The 20,555-nt window shown below is 41.3% G+C and overlaps 1 protein-coding gene across 1 annotated transcript; it reads left to right on the top strand.

The window, feature by feature from the left end:
• The first annotated feature begins 1,220 nt into the window (after positions 1 to 1,220).
• On the top strand, positions 1,221 to 20,200 carry hnrnpa3 (heterogeneous nuclear ribonucleoprotein A3). Its single transcript, XM_056465520.1, is given in 12 exon segments — positions 1,221 to 1,255; positions 2,359 to 2,481; positions 4,658 to 4,804; positions 6,256 to 6,346; positions 6,349 to 6,465; positions 8,120 to 8,209; positions 9,233 to 9,286; positions 9,400 to 9,441; positions 10,529 to 10,540; positions 15,747 to 15,872; positions 16,802 to 16,939; positions 19,543 to 20,200. Coding segments are annotated over 12 exon segments (1,002 nt in total). The 5' UTR covers positions 1,221 to 1,249; the 3' UTR covers positions 19,599 to 20,200.
• Positions 20,201 to 20,555: the final 355 nt, after the last annotated feature.

Genomic DNA, 20,555 nt, shown 5'->3' with positions numbered 1-20,555 from the left:
AAACGTAATTTTCTCCTTTGATATAAAGATAACCAATCAAAGGAATTGTCCAAATACAGTGATGCGTCTGTGAGTCTGCGGCTGTGACGAAGCGTATTGCTGCGTGATAAACAGAATCTAGTTTCTAAGTAGAGTAGCGGCTGCATGCATATATAGATGATCACCATAATCAATTATAGACAAAAATGTACTCTCTACTAATTTCTTACGGGCCTTATAAGGAAAACTATTTTTAACCGGTATAAATAAACTAATTTTGAGCTTACTTTATATTGGTAATTCTTTATATTTTTGGAGGAAGAAAACAAAATCAAATATCTGATTTCTTTAACTGGTTTTTATTAAGTTGTTTGGAAAATATCCTCTTTTAATAGGACCAGGATAGAATGCAAGTTATTTATTCATTTCTTCTCTACAAAATCTATATTACCCTAATTAAAACTCGTTTGAGTGAGAGCTGAGTAAGATATTCATTCATTTTCTTTTCGGCTTAGTCCCTTTATTAATCTGGGGTCACCACAGCGGAATGAACCGCCAACTTATACTGCATAGGTTTTACACAGCGAATGCCCTTCCAGCTGCAACCCATCGCTCGGAAACGCTCATACACTTTCATTCACACATACACTGCGGACAATTTGAGCTTACCCAATTCACCTGTACCGCATGTCGTTGGACTTGGGGGGGGATAACCGGAGCACCCAGAGGAAACCCACACGAATGCAGGGAGAACATGCAAACTCCACACAGAAACGCCAACTGACCCAGCCGAGGCTCAAACCAGCAAACTTCTTGCTGTGAGGCGACAGCACTCTGATTAAGATATCACTTAACATAGTTATTAATGGTCTAACAACTTTCAAATAACCTTCTTGAATTAAAAATGAGTACAGAGATCATTATAACAACCATGCTTATTCAAAATGTGCAGCAAATACCATTTAGCCACCAGTCCTGAAAAACATTGACTGCTTTTCTCTCTGTTTTGCTAATTTTGTTTAGCTTAATATATATTTCATCTTGTATTCTTTTTGTCAATGTCACTACATTGTTGATATTGTGCTTTATGTAGCCTTCGGTTATCTATTTTATCGTTTACGGTAATAAAAAATAATAAATAAAACATTTTTAAAAGCGGGAAAATTATTGCAGCGCCTCTAGAGGCGAGTAAGTGACATCACATCTGCTGCATTATTATTATTTTTTCGGTGTGGCGCCGTGCAGAGCGAGGGGGCGCAAAAGCTGCAGCATGGAGGTACCTGTTATCAATATTCCCTCATTAAAATGAATTTGCGTTACGTGTGTCAGCAGTGTTCAAGATAAGGCATATCTTAGGCCGGTTCATTACGCTGTTTTTGTGTTAAAATGCTGCGTGGTGCAGTAATGATGTTGAGCTAGCGTTGTGTCTTAAGTCTAGATGGGATACAGCTGCCGATACTCGCATTAATATACTGTCATGCGTGCTGTTAAGGCGAATATGTTCATTTTATTTCTTTAAATAACTCTATTATTGTTATTCTCTTTAATACTCGTGCTACAGTTTCATCACGTGGTGATGTTATGTTCAGAGAAGGTAATATTGACCAGCGTAAACAAAATGCTTAGCCTGTTTTTGTACGTTAAACACGTGTAAAAACAACAACAACATATTGAATATTTCACTGTATTTAATCTTTTTAAGAAGTTAAATGCAGAGGAAACACGGAAAATACATATAACGTTAATAAAATGGCGCGTGTACACTTTGGTATGGAATATTCTAGACGCCCCCAGCCGTCGGTTTGTTTACTATCGGTCTCTTGCTGAATTTTAACGGTAATCTTTATTTTGAACTGAAACTACTTGAACTTCACGTTCTCCGTTTGTTCAGACGTAATTCGACAGAAACCAACCGGCTGAAATACGAATCATACTATGGCGTAGGCACGGCTAATGAATATTAATACGCGTATCCCTATTAATATTCATAACTTTGGCTTTTTTTAGTAGCTTAATTGGCCAGCGCCCACCTTTCAACGTCAGTCTTTCAGCCAATTGAGAAGCGTTGAATGGAACACGTCATTCAACTTCATGAATATTAATATACATCCTCGCCTAATTTGGTAAAAGGATGACCGGATGTCATTCATTCTCTTCCCCTGGAGCTCACAGCATTCAGAAAACACCCACACAGAGAATCCAGCTGTGTGGTTAATATTGTGCAATCAATAATCGTGTGTTATTATCAGATTTGCACAATTATCTTAACTGCTCAAGCATTATGCAACACATGGAGCATGCCCTGCAGGGATCATTTTATCAGTCCGGTGACGCATATTTATGTGTGATTTTGACTCTGTTTTCTTTTTCCATGAACAGGGTCGCGACAGTAAGGAGCCGGAGCAGCTCAGGAAGCTCTTCATTGGTGGACTCAGTTTTGAGACTACGGAGGACAGTTTACGAGCTCACTTTGAGCAATGGGGCAAACTCACAGACTGCGTGGTGAGAAACCTTCGCTTTAATTACCAATTGCATTCAGTTTGCATTGTGTAGGAACATTCCTCTAAAAAACACTCCTATTTTTCCAACACCAAAAAGTACATAAATACATGTAATATAGACCCGTAGCCAGCCTGGCACAAAGGAGAGCTTCTTTTTCTCAAAAAGTGCACATTTTTTAGGGAATTTCCCTCATTTTGTATTTAATTATGAAGCTTAAAGTTACCATGAAATCAAAATGGAGTTTTTTAGATGTTAGTATGTTAGATTTATGATATCTTTAACCTAGTCTGCTCCAAAACAGTGACAAAATTCACTTTTACAAGATATAAACATTTAAATATAAATGCATCAGCAATTTTTTTTTGACGTCACCTCATACTTTAGTTTCTCATCAAATCTCCTGACCAATCAAATGCTCTCTAGTGTCTGATATTCGCCGCCCCTTTTTCTCATTGGCTTTTCATTTGATTCCCTTGAGCTCAACTACTCTCACTGGCAGAGCTGTGATTAAACAAAACGCTATTGGCTGTTTTTTTTAAAGGGGAGGAGCTACTGTATGCCATGCACTCTCTTTATGTTCCAGTTGAAATTTAAGTCAAACATTGAATAAAAATGCACATTTTAAATCACTTTACTGGACTTTTAAATACTGCATTTAGTGATATTTTATCCACTCATTTGTAAGTCACTTTGGATTAAAGCATCTGCTAAATTATTAAATGTAAAAGGGCAATTAGTGCAATAAAGTCTCTGATAAGTCCCACAATGCAAATTGAAAATCCTTAATGGAAGTTCTGAAGTGTGAAACATGAATCATATGAACAAACTTACTCATATGAAAGACGTTTAATTAAATAAACTGTCGTTTATTTATATTTATTCACAAACGAACATAGTTCAGCAAGTAGAGAACTATCTATCAAACATTTATAATTGATCAGCGGTTGAAATGATCCTTAGGACTCTGTGGTAAATGCCTGATCAAAAGCTATTATTTAAAGCTAAACATTTAACAGTTATATACACCCACTGGCCGCTTTATTAGGTACAGACAGGCTGGTCTGAGTATTTCAGTAACTGCCAATCTACTGGGATTTCACGCACAATCATCTCTAGGGTTTACAAAGAAAATATCCAGTGAGCGGCAGTTCTGTGGGCGCAAATGCCTTGTTGTGGTCAGAGGAGAATGGCCAGACTGGTTCCAGCTGATAGAAATGCAACAGTAACTCAAATAAGCCCTCGTTACAACGGAGGTCTGCAGAAGAGCATCTCTGAATACACAACACGTCCAACCTCGAGGCGGATGGACTACAGCAGCAGAAGAGTCTCGATTTCTGCTGAGACATTCGGATGGTCGGGTCAGAATATGGTGTCAACAACATGAAAGCATGGATCCATCCTGTCTTGTATCAGCAGTTCAGGCTGGTGGTGGTGGTATAATGGTGTGGGGAAAAATTTTCTTGGCACACTTTGGGCCGATTAGTACCAATTGAGCATCGTGTCAACACCACAGCCTACAGTATGAGTTCACTCTACTCAAATGGCCTCCACAGTCACCAGGTCTCAACCCAATAGAGCACCTTTGGTGGAATGGGAGATTCGATCATGGATGTGCAGCCGACAAATCTGCAGCAACTACGTGACGTTATCATGTCAATATAGAGCAAAATCTCTGAGGAATATTTCCAGTAGCTTGTTGAATCTCTGCCACAAAGGGTTAAGGCAGTTCTGAAGGCAAAAGGGGGTCCAACCCGGTACTAGTAAGGTGTACCTAATAAAGTGGCCAGTGAGTGAATGTATGTAAATATAACTTGCAAGTGTGCACCTATATATGAAGTGCAAGTTCAAACACATAAGATATAATGATTTCATCACTTATAAACTATGATCTTATGTTACGTCCCTAATCCCAATACCTAAACCCAACAACTACCTTACTATCCATTAATAAGCAGCTTTTCAGTAGTTTATTGAACTAAATGACTCAGTCAATGGTTGGTTAATAGTGTGAATTATACATTAACATAAAGTGTGACCAATACTTTGCAGTCTGTCAGCCAATCAGAATCAAGAATCAGTCCTACGTTACAGGAGTTGTTAATATGTGTGTAGATAATGATAAGAGTAATAAAAGCAGTTTTACTGATTAAGTTATCAATGCTTTATCCTTCATCAGGTCATGAGAGATCCTGCAAACAAACGTTCTCGAGGTTTTGGCTTTGTGACATACTCCAGTGTCTCGGAGGTGGACGCTGCGATGACAGCTCGGCCGCACAAAGTGGACGGTCGCATTGTTGAGCCCAAACGAGCCGTTTCCCGAGAGGTGACGTGGCATTTATTTTAACTATACAGCTCCACATCAATGCAGTGTCATCTGTAACATTTTACAATTAGGTTTTATTAGTTAATGTTAGTTAATATAAACGCAACACTTTGTTTTTGCTCCCATTTTTCATGAGCTGAACTCAGAGATCTCAAACTTTTTGTATGTGCACAAAAGGCCTATTTCCCTATTATTATTATTATTATTATTATTATTATATTTATAATTAATTACTATTATAATATTGCTCAAACATTTGTCTGAATCTGTGTTAGTGAGCACTTCTCCTTTGTCAAGAACGATAATCCATCCACCTCACAGGTGTGGTATCAAGATGCTGATTAGACAGCATGATTATTGCACAGGTGTGCCTTAGGCTGGCCATAAAAACAGGCCACTCTGAAATCTGCACTTTTATCACACAGCACGATGTCGCAATGTGTCACCCGTTTTGAGCAAGTGTGCAATTGGCATGCTGACTGCAAGAATGTCCACCAGAGCTGTTGCTATGAATTGAATTCCTGTATTAGCAAACTATTTTACAGTGTTTGCATGTCATTTACAGCAAAGAATTAATTAAAATAGAAGAAAACATTCAAGTTGATTTAAAAAAAGCATGTTAATTGTTTTGCATTTTGTAGTTTTACTTTTTCAGTTGAATAAAAGACTATTTCCCATTCATATATTTCATCATTGAGGATTTCTTAAAATTAATGTCGATCTTGTCTTTTCTCGTGAACCCAATTTCCTGTCTCGTCGAGTAAGCGTCTCGTCACACCCCGAATAGGTAGTGTAGATTGTTATGGCTCAGTGATGCTACGATTCCGCAACAAATCCATAAATTTATCCTTTCTAGTTGTTCTTCATGGGCCAATGACATCCCTACATTAAAATGGTCTATTGAGCTCGTTTGGGATACTGTGAATCAGCGACAGCATGTTCCAGTTCCAGCCGACATCCAGCAACATTACACAGCAATTGAAGAGGACATCAACCTGATCGACTCTATGCGAAGGAGATGCGTTGGACTGTGTGTGTTTGAGTTCAGCTCATGAAAAATTGGGAGCAGAAACAAAAAACATATTTTGTTGAGTGTATTTATTCATCAATGGACAATACATTGCACTATTTATTAGTCTTGTTGACGTTAATGGAAATGAAGTTCATTGTTAGTTCATATTAACTTAGAGTGCATTGACTAATGATAACAAGCATGAATTTGGATTTTAATAATGCATTATTAAATATGTAATCAAAATGATTAATAATTACTGTGCAAGTATTCTTCATTAATAGTTCATATTTGTATTTGTAATGCTTTAATAATTAGTTTACATGCAAATTTTGCGCATGTCACCCAGTCATAGTGCTAACAGGCTTCCATACACTCAGTTCTCTCTGAAATGAAGATCTCTGCTTAATGAACATGTAATTGAACATTCATTATCCAGGACTCTAATAAACCCGGAGCTCATCTGACAGTGAAGAAGATCTTTGTTGGCGGGATTAAGGAGGACACAGAGGAGTATCACATCAGGGAGTATTTGAACGCTACGGCAAGATTGAGACCATCGATATCATGGAGGAGCGCTCGACTGGGAAGAAGAGAGGATTCTGCTTCGTCACCTTCGATGATCACGATACCGTCGACAAAATTGTTGGTAAGATTGAATGGAAACGATCACTTTCAGTGGCTAGTCAGACAATGCAGAATAAATATTTTATCTGTAAATTACATGACTGGAAGTAAAAGTAAACAGCATTTTGTGATATTTTTATTTATTTTTTTACTATTATTTTTAATAATATGTGTGCATGCAGTAGGTCTGCACGGTACTGAGAAAATATGCAAAATTTGACGTAGTAATTGAGTACTGCGATAACAATATTTCTTGCAGTTTAATGTTTCCCTACAGAGAAACTATTTTATTTGTGAATTATGTTTTATTTATGTAGTGATCATACTAAAATCAATAGAGCAAGCAAAACAAAATATTACAAGGCGCAAACATTTACTACTGGCTTCAGAGACAAGACGTAAGGCTAGTCTTAGATCAATTTACATTTATTCATTCATTTTCATTCGGTTTAGTCCCTTATTTATCAGGGGTTGCCACAGCGGAATGAACCGCCAGTTATTTTAGCAAGTTTTACTCAGTGGATGCTTTTCCAACTGGAATCCAGTACTGGGAAACAACCCTACACTCTCACACTCTGGCACCACAGCCAATTTAGTTCACCCAATTTCCCTGTAGTGCATGTGTTTGGAATGTGGGAGAAACCGGAGCACCCCGAGGAAACCCACGCCAACACGGGGAGAACATGTAACGTCCACATAGAAATGCCAACTGGCCCAGCCATGACTCGAATCAGCAACCTTCTTGCTGTGAGGCAACAGTGCTACTGTAAATACTGAGCCACCCCCCTTGTACATCAATAATTTGATTTAATTCTATTTTGATAGTGAAGAGATGTGAAAAAATGCAGATTTTTTTATTTATTTTAGGAACAAACCTTTGCCAATCCTTTAAGACCCTCAAAAATGCATTGAAAATAATAACATTTAAATATAATAATAAATTATAAATTGCAATTTAGATTTATTCTCAATTTTTATATTTTATCATTGTGATGTATAACTGTTGATGGTCATGTTGTGTCGACTACCCAATACTACAGTTGAGATCAGAATTATTAACCCCCCTGAATTATTAACCCCCCTGTTTATTTTTTTTCCCCAATTTCTGTTTAACAGAGAGCAGATTTATTCAACACATTTCTCATCATAATAGTTTTAATAACTCATCTCTAATAACTGATTTATTTTCTCTTTGCCATGATGACAGTAAATAATATTAGACTAGATATTCTTCAAGACACTTCTATACAGCTTAAAGTGACATATAAAGGCTTAATTAGGTTAACTAGGCAGGTTAGGGTAATTAGGCAAGTTATTGTATAATGATGGTTTGTTCAGTAGACTATCGAAAAAATGTATAGGTTAAAGGGACTAATAAATTTGACCTTAAAATGGTGTTTAAAAAATAAAAAACTGCTTTTATTCTAGCCGAAATAAAACAAATAAGACTTTCTCCAGGAGAAAAAATATTATCAGACATACTGTGAAAATTTCCTTGCTCTGTTAAACATAATTTGGGAAATATCTAAAAAAAAATAAAAAATAAAAGGGGGTCTAATAAGTCTGAATTCAACTGTATGTAAGACATACCAGTTCTAACAGGTTTGATACAGTAGCTGAGCACGCACATTTTATTTTTGCCTTTTAAGTGTTTTTATTTTTTCCTTTTTCATCAGCACAAAAATATCACACAATCAACTCTCATAACTGTGAAGTCAGAAAAGCTCTTCCAAAGCAGGAGATGCAGTCCTCTTCCAATCAGAGGTGTAAGTAAAGCTGTTCACATCTTCTCCAATAGATACTTCATAATTTGTTTAATTATGTCACTTTGTATTTAAATCAGTTCAATTCATCTTTATTTCTAAAGCGCTTTTTCAATGTAGATTGTGTCAAAGCAGCTTCACGTAGAAGATTATAGTAAACTGAAACTGTCAGTCCAGTTTTCAGAGTTGAAGTTGTCCAAACACTGAGGAGCAAATCCATGGATGCGCAGCTCCACAAGTCCCAAACCAAGCAAACCAGTGGTGACACGTACTCATGTGTTTTTAGGTATTAAAGGTGCAATATATATAAGTATTTTCATTAAAATAGCCAAAAATCACTAGTAAAGGGTTATACATTTTGCTGACTTTTGTACTTATATTATCCCAGATGTTTTGAAGAATGTTCAAATGCAGAGAAATAAGCAGTTGTTCATACATAGCTTGGTTATATGCTACATTTCATTCTGCGAAAAGCTGTGAAAATTGATTTAATTTTGGCTGTTCACAGTATTTTCTGAGTCATGGAGGGATAAAAACAGATACTTAAAACACTCAGTATAAAATCCTTTGAAATAAAAATAGCTGACTTCATAAAATTTTTATAGTTTTATTCTATAAATATATGCAAATGTGCACATATTTAGTCAAAGTGCCTAATTTGCATATTTAAATTTAAGAAGAAAAAGAAGAAGAACAGGAAGCAGTGGATTGTGGCATAATAAAAGCTCTGCTGGTTTTGGTTGTGCTCGTTTTTCATCAGCAATTACTTCAGCGTTTCTCTTGTTTCCAGTCTTCCTCTGCTTCATACTACCACGATAATAAGTGCTGAATACTTTACTCATCAACAACATTAGTCCTGTAGGATGATGACCACAACTCCCAGAAATCCACACCCCTTTATTTGTTGTGAATACACTCCCTCTAGTGGCCAAAGTTACACACTGTGCCTTTAATCTGCTTTGATGACAGTGATGCCAGAACAAATTTACTATTTTACCATTTAATTTACTGTGTTTCTGTTCTCAGACCGTGGTGGAGGTGGTGGTAATTTCACAGGCAGAGGAGGAAACTTTGGCAGAGGTGAGATGAGACTGTGTAGATATGATCCTGTGTGTGGATTACAGTTATATAGATGCTGTTCAGGTGTAAATAACACTGTGGTAAAAATCTGTCTCTTTCTGCTGGTTATGGAGGAGGAGGAGGACGAGGAGGAGGAGATGGATACAACGGCTTTGGTGAGAACAGGATTATTATATTAACATATAATCATACTCTCCTTCTACAGATCACCCATCTCTGAGTATGTTTACATGGACATCAATACTTATCAGCTGGCAGCATTAACCCTTTAGATTGACCCTGTGCAAAAGGTTTCTGACTTATACAGTTTACATACACTCGAAAGGAACATAACCATTTAAAATAAAATGTCTGATGGTAAATCAGACTAAAGGTTTACTATTTTAGGTCCGTTAGGATTACCTAAATCAATCAATTTGCTAAATGCCAGAATAATGAGAGAGTTTCTTTTTTTAGAGATTGTTTATTAATTTCTAGACAGTCAAAAGTTCACACACATTTCCTTGGTGTTTTTTAGCTTTGCTTTTAAACTCTAGAACTTTGGTCAAATATTTTGGGTCTCCTTCCACAAGCTTCTCACAATAGTTTGCAGGAGTTTTGGCCCATTCCTCCTGACCGAATTGGTGTAACTGAGTCAGATTTGTAGGCTGTCTTGCTCTCACAAGCTTTATCAACTCTGCCCATAAATTCTTTATAGGATTGAGATCAGGGCTCTGTGATGGCCACTCCAAAACATTCCCTCTGTTGTCCTTTAAGCACATTTGAACTCATTTGGCAGCATGCTTAGGGTCATGGTCTGTTTGGAAGACCCATTTGTGGCCAAGTTTAATCTCCTGGCTGATGTCTTGAGATGTTGCTTCAGTATTCCTACATAATGTTCTTTCCTCATGATGCCGTCTTTGCTGTGAAGTGGACCAGTCCCTCCTGCAGCAAAACAGCCCCACAACATGATGCTGCCGCCCCCGTACTTCACAGTTGGGATGGTGTTCCTAGGCTTGGAAGCTTTTGTCCTCCAAATGTAACACTGGTCATTATGGCCAACAGTTCAATCTTAGTTCCATCAGAGCACAGGACAGGTCTCCAAAAAGTCTATGGGGCAAAAACAGCCCCCAATATAACAAAAGGGTGGTCAATTTGCCCACAGTGTATTGTTGAGTTTTGGAAACAATTCTGAACGTTTCCCAAAATAAATGTCAAAATAAGATTTGTCACCAAAAATCAAGTGTGTGTCTGTGGTTGTAGGCGGTAACTATGGTGGTGTCATGGATTGGTCAGGCTCTCACGACCCCCACTCACGAAGATCACCATCACCTGACTTCTAATGAGCACACAGCTGCATCACATTCACGAGCACCAGATAAAAGCACAGCACTCCAGTCGCTCATTGTCCGGGCTCGTCTCGACGAAAGCGGACAACTGAGCGACCACTCAGCGTAGTCATCCTCAGCTAAAACAAACGATTTACTTACCTGTTCTCTTTGTATTCCTCCTAGTCTTCCTGGTCCTCCCGAATCGTCCTGTCTTCCAGTCCTTCCAAGTCTGTGTCATCCTCTGTCAGCTGTATCTGGTGTGTGCTGTCCATCCTCGTGTATTCCTGTTACCCAGCCACGGAGGAAAAGACCCCAACATCATTCCTGATCCTCCTGGCTATCCTTCATGTGCTCCTTGTTGTCATTTAATAAACACCCTAACGTTTCCTTACCTCTGTCTCCTGTCCGCTTCATAACAGAAGCCCGGACCCATAACGACGACAACATGAGCACCCCCGATCACCTTCAAGAGCTGGTGGACCAGTTGAAGCGGATTCTACAGCCACCAGCTCCACTTTCCAACGCACCACCAGCACCGAGCACTTCCGCCTCCACAGTTTCTTCTTCGGCCCTTCCTTCCAGTCCCATGGCCCGACCAGCGCCCTACTCAGGCGGAGCGGGGGAGTGCAATGGTTTTCTGTTACAATGTTCCCTCATATTCGAAATGCAACCTTCTCTATATCCCACAGATAAGTCGAAGATCGCCTACATCGTATCTCTACTCTCTGGACCTGCACTTAAATGGGCTGAGACGATCTGGAACCAAGCCGGGCCGGTCATGAATTCCATCACTACCTTCACGGAGTATTTCAAAGAGGTGTTTGGACGTTCTGATGGGGAAGTAGCCGCTGGAGAGCAGCTGTATCATCTAAAGCAAGGTACTCTATCTACACAGGAATATGCTCTCCGGTTTCGCACTCTAGCAGCTGCAAGTGGATGGAATGAGAGATCGTTGTTGACCACGTACCGGCTCGGCTTGGAACCCACTCTCCGAATCCAACTGGCCACATTAGATGATACAATGGGTCTGGAGAGATTCATCCAACATTCTCTCCGATGTTCCGATCGTCTCCGTTCCTATCAACAGGACACCATCACCCCCTCGTCTGCACTCCTCCAATCGCCTGAGTCAACAGCCTCTCCAGAACCAGAACCCATGATAATAGAGTCTGGAAGACTGACATCAGCGGAACGACAGAGGAGGCTGACCCGGGGTCTGTGTCTATACTGCGGTGTCAGTGGACACACCCGTATGGAGTGTCCCCTTCGTCCCATTCGGACTTCAGTGAGTGTATTCAGTACGAATATTGAACAATGTAAACCACTTACTACCACCGTACAAATAACTACTGCCTCTATTTCTCTCCTTGTCACAGCCCTCATCGACTCCGGGTCAGCAGGGAACTTCATCTCCCAATCCCTCTGTCGTCAACTCCACCTCCGTACTGAGGCGTCCTCGCATATATACCAGATACAACCGATAACCCAGTGCACTCGATCTTCGACCCGTATCCATCGACAATGCGAAGACATCCTTCTTCAAGTGGGGTTGTTACATCAAGAGAGGATTCAATTTCTGGTTCTGGAGGGTGCAAATATGGACATCATTCTAGGGCGCCCGTGGCTGGTGAAGCACGATCCCATCATCTCTTGGGGCACAGGAGAGATAAAGAAATGGGGATCTGGATGTACACCTGCCTGTTTTCCAAATCTCCCTCTTCAAGGTCGGAACCCCATTTCTTTGTTTGCAACATCGGTCGAGAGCCCTCCTGAGAAGCAGTCTATCCACATTCCTAAGGAGTACAGCTCCTTTCATGATGTCTTCTGCCCCAAGAGAGCTTCCCAGCTACCGCCGCATCGGCCATGGGACTGCGCGATCGACCTAGTTCCAGATGCCCAGTTGCCAAGAGGTAGGATCTACCCGCTCTCGCTTCCAGAGAATCAGGCAATGGAAGATTACATAAGGGAGGCTCTGAGTCAGGGGTACATACGTCACTCAAAATCACCAGCCGCCTCAAGCTTCTTCTTTGTGGCCAAGAAGGACGGAGGGCTGCGTCCATGCATCGACTACAGGGTCCTAAATAACGGTACAGTAAAATACCGATATCCCCTTCCTCTGGTACCAGCCGCTTTGGAACAGCTCCGAGAAGCTAAAGTCTTCACTAAATTGGACCTCCGCAGCGCGTATAATCTGATAAGAATACGTGAGGGGGACCAATGGAAGACAGCATTCGTGACCCCTACTGGCCACTATGAATATGAGGTCATGCCTTACGGTCTGGTCAACGCCCCCTCCGTATTCCAAAACTTCATTCATGAAGTCCTCCGGGAGTTTCTTCACCACTGTGTAATAGTGTACATAGATGACATCCTCATTTACTCCCGGAGTGAGGCCGAACATCGCCAACACGTTGCGGAGGTCCTACACACATTGAGAGAACATCACCTCTACCTCAAAGCGGAGAAATGCTCATTCCACCAGAAGTCGATTCATTTCTTGGGATACATCATTGACCAAACCGGTATACGTATGGATGGGAAGAAAATTGAGGCTGTTCTATCCTGGTCAGAACCCACTTCCATTAAGGAGCTCCAGAGGTTTCTTGGGTTTGCTAACTTTTATAGACGGTTTATCAAGGACTACAGCAGGATTACATCACCTCTCACTAATCTCCTCAAGGGTAAACCCAAAGGACTGGAGTGGACCAAAGAAGCAGCCGCAGCCTTCCGCCTTCTTAAGAAGGAGTTCACAAGGGCCCCACTCCTGACTCATCCTGACCCAAATCTTCCTTTCGTGGTGGAAGTGGACGCATCCACCACCGGCGTCGGGGCAGTATTATCTCAACATCATGATACACCGCCCCGACTGCATCCCTGTGCCTATTTCTCTCGGAAGTTGAGCCCGGCGGAGCAGAATTACAGCATAGGAGACAGGGAGCTTCTAGCAATCAAGCTAGCCTTGGAGGAGTGGCGTCACTGGTTGGAGGGAGCCAAACATCCGTTCCAGGTGATCACAGATCACAAAAACCTCCAATACATCAAAGAGGCCAAGAGACTATGTCCACGTCAAGCCAGATGGTCACTTTTCTTCTCACGTTTTGATTTCTCCATTTCCTATCGTCCAGGACCCAAGAATCTAAGAGCAGACGCTCTCTCTCGTTTACACGAGCATCACGATCATGAAGAACTCCCAACGAAGATTCTTCCCGAACACATCTCCATTTGTCCGATCACCTGGAACGCTCCTCCAGTCGTTGCCACTCCGGAAGCCCCTGCTCCGCCGGGATGCCCTCCTCATCGGCAGTTCATACCACCTGAACACCGGGTAGATCTGATCCACTCCTTACATACCTCGCTAGGCACTGGACATCCAGGGATCAACAATACTCTCTCGCTAGTATCCCAACGATTCTGGTGGCCAAACATGGCAAGGGATGTGAGGCAATATGTTCAGGGCTGTAAGGACTGTGCCCAATCCAAGAGCCCACGTCATCTACCCGCTGGAAAGCTCCATCCCTTGCCGATTCCGAACCGTCCCTGGTCACACCTAGGAGTGGACTTTATCACTGACCTCCCTTCGTCAGAAGGTAATACCTGTATTCTAGTCATAGTAGATAGATTCTCAAAGTTTGTCAAACTAATCCCGCTGAAAGGTCTTCCCACAGCCTTTGAAACTGCCGACAATATCTTTAATCAAGTCTTCAGGTCATTTGGTATTCCAGAAGATATTGTGTCGGACAGAGGTCCACAGTTCATCTCACGTCTATGGAAAGCCTTCTTCAAGCTCCTAGGTGTGGCCGTCAGCCTCTCTTCTGGATATCATCCCCAAACCAACGGGCAGACAGAGAGGAAGATTCAGGAGGTGGGACGGTTCCTGAGGACCTTCTGCAGTGGTCACCAGAACTCCTGGAGCCAGTATTTGGGCTGGGCAGAATATGCCCAAAATTCACTGCGGCAACCCTCCACCGGACTCACGCCATTCCAGTGCGTCCTGGGCTTCCAACCACCGCTCTTTCCCTGGGATGGCGAACCATCTGATGTCCCCGCAGTGGATCACTGGTTCCGGGAGAGCGAGAGAGTCTGGGACGAGGCTCATCAACATCTGCAGAGGGCAGTCCGTCGAAGCAAGGTAACCGCCGATAGGAGAAGGTCTGAAGAACCCAGATACACACCCGGACAAAAGGTGTGGCTATCCACCCGGGACATACGCATGCGACTGCCCTCTCGCAAGTTAAGTCCCCGATTTGTTGGTCCCTTCACCATCGTGGAACAGGTTAACCCCGTCACCTACAACTACAATTACCCTCTCACTACCGTATTCACCCTACATTCCACGTATCACTCCTGAAACCCTATCACGATCCTGTTCTTCCCTCCACAGAGCCTGACCACGAAGAGGAACCCCCTCCTCCACTGCTCCTAGAAGAAGGAGCCGTCTACGCAGTGAAGGAGATCTTGCGTTCCCGACGTCGTGGTGGCCAGTTGGAGTACCTGGTGGACTGGGAAGGGTACGGCCCCGAAGAAAGGACATGGGTTCCCAGAGCTGATATTCTCGATCCTAGTCTCATGGTGGAGTTTCATGAGAGCCACCCTGAGTTCCCAGCGCCTAGAGGCAGAGGGAGACCACCACGGCGTCGGAGGTGTCGGCCCTCAGGAGCGGGCCCTGGGGAGGGGGGTACTGTCATGGATTGGTCAGGCTCTCACGACCCCCACTCACGAAGATCACCATCACCTGACTTCTAATGAGCACACAGCTGCATCACATTCACGAGCACCAGATAAAAGCACAGCACTCCAGTCGCTCATTGTCCGGGCTCGTCTCGACGAAAGCGGACAACTGAGCGACCACTCAGCGTAGTCATCCTCAGCTAAAACAAACGATTTACTTACCTGTTCTCTTTGTATTCCTCCTAGTCTTCCTGGTCCTCCCGAATCGTCCTGTCTTCCAGTCCTTCCAAGTCTGTGTCATCCTCTGTCAGCTGTATCTGGTGTGTGCTGTCCATCCTCGTGTATTCCTGTTACCCAGCCACGGAGGAAAAGACCCCAACATCATTCCTGATCCTCCTGGCTATCCTTCATGTGCTCCTTGTTGTCATTTAATAAACACCCTAACGTTTCCTTACCTCTGTCTCCTGTCCGCTTCATAACAGGTGGTGGTGCTGGTGGATATGGAAGCGGCCGCGGAGGATACGGTGGAGGTCCAGGATATGGAAACCAGGAAGGCGGAGGAGGCTTCGGAGGATTTGACAACTACAATGATAGAGGAAATTTTGGAGGTGTGTTAAGTTTTAAAGGGCACCTATGTAGCAAAATGAAAACGTATGTAGGAATAGTGTATACACTGCCATATTAGAGATATTAATCACATCAAGTCCTTTTTTTATATTCTAATGTTAAATCAGAATCCAAATCCTAGCGATTTGGATTCCTCTGTTTTCCCTGTCTAATGATTTTGATTGCAGATTATTATTTTGTCTCATTATTAAGGCCATGGTATATTTCATACGAAATGGAAGAACTCATTTTTTGGTTTTTCGTTTGCGAGCAAAAAGAAATTTGTAAAAGGTCTACTCCTAAACACAACAACAATGCCAACTGCGACAGAAGAACATTTCTGTAAACATCTGCTCTGTAAAAAACAGCTCTGCTATTTTATTCACTCTGGGTCACTTCTCACCTCTTTCTCTGATCAGTTTTGCAAGGCCCACTTACAGCGTACATTTCCTCTTAAGAGCCGTTCGTTTCCAATGGCTACTTTTCTATTGTTTTTCAATGTAAACGCGCACTTGACAGATGTGTGTGACCATTACATCACGTATTGCATCTATTGAAGCACAGTGCATGTGAGCTCTGTATTTTTTAGTCGCCGTGTCAAGTAAAAAAAAAACTTCAGCTTTCACAAGCAGCACACAACCGTGGACCAATCAGAAGAGCTCAGAGGCGGGACAAACTTTGCAAGTTTCTGAACCGTTCTGAACCATTTCGTCTTTTAAGAAACAAAGAGGCTCAAATCTGCTCAGTTTTAACCTTTTTAAATTATATTTTAATCACAAGAAATTCTTCTGGACAACCATGCGAATATGTTGTGTTCACACAGAAATACACAATAAGAGCACACATAGAAACTGGTTGAGAATCCCTCATCTACATTAAGGCTAAAATACATTAGTTCTGCTATTAACCTGAATTTATTCCCTCACTGCAGGTAACTTTGGTGGTGGTGGAGGCGGCAGCGGTGGAGGAGGAAATTACAATGACTTCGGGAATTACGGAGGACAGCAGTCCAACTTTGGCCCCATGAAGGGAAATAACTTTGGCGGGAGAAACTCTGGACCTTACGGGGGTACCTAAATAAATTCAACACTCAGCATTTCACATCAGAGCTGATTTGACAGCACTCAAAAGGGTTAGGCGTCGTTTTAATTTTATTGATTCTGATTGCACTTATTGAGTCCAATTCTTGGTTTCGATTCCAGCATTTTTTTTTGGAGAAAGTTTTGACCTTTTATTCTTGCCACATTTAGGCTATAAACAGTAGGCTGTAACTGTTAACTGCGACAATTAATAACATTGAGTGCCTAAATGATCAAATGCATGCAAAAATGTGTCTTATTATTGATTATTCACATACCCATCATTTGTCATGTAATAAACTAATGTAAAGAGGAGACGTGAAACTATAAATTGGGACTGTGCTGCTCTTAAGGGTGTCACACACCAGAAACACCGCTCGGCGACTCACTGCGTAGCACCACGCAGCGACATGCATTTTACAATTCTAAACATAGATTTCTATCAGGGTACACACACTGGCGCCGCAAGTCAGCGGCTGTCTGCGACGACCAGCCACGACTCAGGACACTGTTCATATTTCTGCCGCGCCAGAGAGCGGCATCTGATTAGTTTAATTTTAATAGCATGCTAATGTGCGCGTCCGGTGTGATACTTTCAACTGTCATGTGCGTGCCGTGTCGCAGCGCTGAGCGGCGCATCCGGTGTGCGACGCCCTTAAGTGTGACAGCGTGCTACATTCCTGCTTCATTATTAGAAATCAAACAAGACAAGGACAGAATCCCTCACTTCTCTTGACTGAAGGACTTTTATAGCTTTAATAAGAAACAAACCAGGTTCAACTCTTACAGTGAAGATGCTTAAAGCGGTTTGTTTCATTCGTATATTTTTATTCTATTGTTTTGCATAACTATGAGAACCTTTTGTTCGTTCGAATTTTTGCTTTGTCTCATTCTGCTTCAGTAATAAGAATTGCAAAATGTCATGATCTTTTAAATGTATATGTGTAATAGCAACCTTATTCAGAGGGGGTAAACAGTATATACTGTAGTGCTCAGCATATACAAGTACACCCCTCACACATCTCTAATTTAAATTCATGTTTAATAGGAAGCTCTACAATATTATATTTGTGCATATACATTAGATTAGTCAGCACTGAAGCCAAATCTGCAGCTTATCTAACAAAATTACTGAAGATAACGCTCCAAAAACGAGCTCACCCAAATTTATATGATATAGAAAAATATTAAATACACATTTAAAAAGAGGAAAAATCAAGAGAAGCAAAAAAAAAGGAAAATTTAGTTGAAATTTTATAGTTTGTAATTTGTTTTTGCAATATTTTGCTTGAATTTACTTGTAATATCTTTCTATTTCTAAAAAAATGTTTGGTGACTAAAATATAAATATATCCGTTTATTAAATCTGTTTAAATGCACCAAAAATACATTGACTAGAATAAAAGGGTCAAAATTTGAAGGTCAATATTATTAGCCCCTTTAGGCTATATTTTATTTTAATAGTCTCCAGAACAAATAATCGTCATACAATGACTTGCCTAATTACCCTAACCTGCCTAGTTAACCTAATTAACCTAGTTAAGCCTTTAAATGTCACTTTAAGCTGTATAGAAGTGTCTTGAAGAATATCTAGTCTAATATTATTTACTGTCATCATGACAAAGAGAAAATAAATCAGTTATTAGAGATGAGTTATTAAAACTGGTATGATCAGAAATGTGTTGGAGAAATCTGCTCTCAGTTAAACAGAAATTGGGGAAAAAAAATAAACGGGGGTTAATAATTCAGGGGGGCTAATAATTCTGACTTCAACTGTATATAAGCTGTGTCTCATTTCAGAGGATGCATCCTCCGAAGGATGCATTCAAAGTGCGCTGCGTCATCGTGGCGCAACGAAACTTCAAACGCAGCCTCCAAATGCATCCTTCGTTTCCCAGGTAATGAAGGACACAACCGGTGGATCCTTCACTGCCTCGAACGTCCCAAGATTCATTGCGCGCTGATAATGGCAGGACTCTTTTAAAAGAAATCTCCAGATTCAATGTATGAATTAGGTTTATTTTACTTGGAGAGTATGACATGTCTTACTAAAGAGTGATTTTATAGATAGTTTACATGTTTATGTGTACATGTATGGATCAAAGGAAATATATTTCCAGCTTCTGTAAACCTCGCTTTGCCTTTAGATTGCTTAAAATAAGTTTTCAAATCACTTTGAAAAGTAAAAGTCATTACAAATTGTATTACCGCTTATTAACGGCAGCTATTCCTAAGTGACCAGATCTGTCCTCAGTAGGCTAGATCGTCTCATTTCAAAATTCTCGGGTTGGCCTGTGTGGACTTCGAAGGATTCACCATTGAAGTCCGCATCCTTCAGGAGATGCAGCCTCTGAAATAAGACAGATTGGCTCCTGTACTAGTAGGCGGGGCTTTCTTCGCCATATTGACTGTTACACTTTTTCCCATTCAAGACTATTCGAGTGACACGTCTTGTGTATTCTAGTCTTTGATCTTAATGCGCGCATCATATAGAACACTCGTTCTTTGAAATTTAGAACAGGTTCTAAAATGGAACATGTCCCCGATACCCTACTCTAACACTCAATCCTGATCATTGTCATTGCTCTGATAGGTGGAGGATACAGCTCTGGTGGTGGAGGTGGAGGCGGAGGCTCCAGGAGATATTAGCAGATTTATTGGAGTGGTAAGTTCAGCGCCACCACCGGAAAACAAAACACAGCCTCGGCAGACGCGTAACACAGGATGACTTTTTACCCTGTGTCTGTTCAACAGGCCTCAGACCCCCAGTTAGAGAGATGAGAGGAAAGAAAGACTTACTGAGAAACAGTGGTGTTTACCGTGGTGTTTATCGTTAGCAGAGTGTAGTCAGACACTCCAGAAACTAGCCAATGGACATTCGCTTTTCTTGGTCCTCTTCTTCTTCCCTTTGTGACGTTTGTTGAGCGTGAAACACAATATTATGTTATCAAACCAACTGTAGACGGAGTTGTGAGTTGTTGTGATGTTGTGGCCCTGAGTATATCGTTTGGTTTTATATTTTTGAGTTGATTTGATCTGAAGACAGTGATGTTATTATTTTTTTGTCACGTGTGTTTTTTATATATATACAGTAGCGCACAGTACACATGTTGTTTATGGCACAGAGTAGACTTGATCAGATCTGAGGCCATGTTAAACCTGTAAAGATATAGACGTCTAGATTGTTGAACTATTTTGACTATTGAAAAAAAGAAAGCAGTTGAAATAAAGTTGTGTAGTAACTTGCCTAACCAAGTATAGTGCGTCATTGAGTCTGAAAGTGCAGCATCCTGAGCGCGTACTGTGGAGGTTTTCGACTGGACCAGGCAGTCGTGTGTGTTTCGACTGGACCGGTGTGTACGTGTGTGTCCAGAAAGCTAGCATCTGATTTGCTAAGAGGAAGACTAGCGGAAAGCCAATGCTAGCGAGAGACCCAGAAGTGAGTACGAGGGGTTTGGAGCAGGTAAGAGTAACACTTCTGCTTCATTTACAGATGGGACAAGCAGCGTCGGACCTACAGTAAGTCTTTTATCACACATTTTATTTGTCGCCTGACTCTGTATGGGTAAGATTAAGTAAAGAAAATGCAAGTAAATGTGGATTTGT

This window comes from Danio aesculapii, chromosome 9 (assembly GCF_903798145.1).
Source record: "Danio aesculapii chromosome 9, fDanAes4.1, whole genome shotgun sequence".
NCBI lineage: Eukaryota > Metazoa > Chordata > Actinopteri > Cypriniformes > Danionidae > Danio > Danio aesculapii.
The sequence above is the reverse complement of the archived record's forward strand: the minus strand, read 5'-3'. Positions and strand labels throughout refer to the sequence as shown.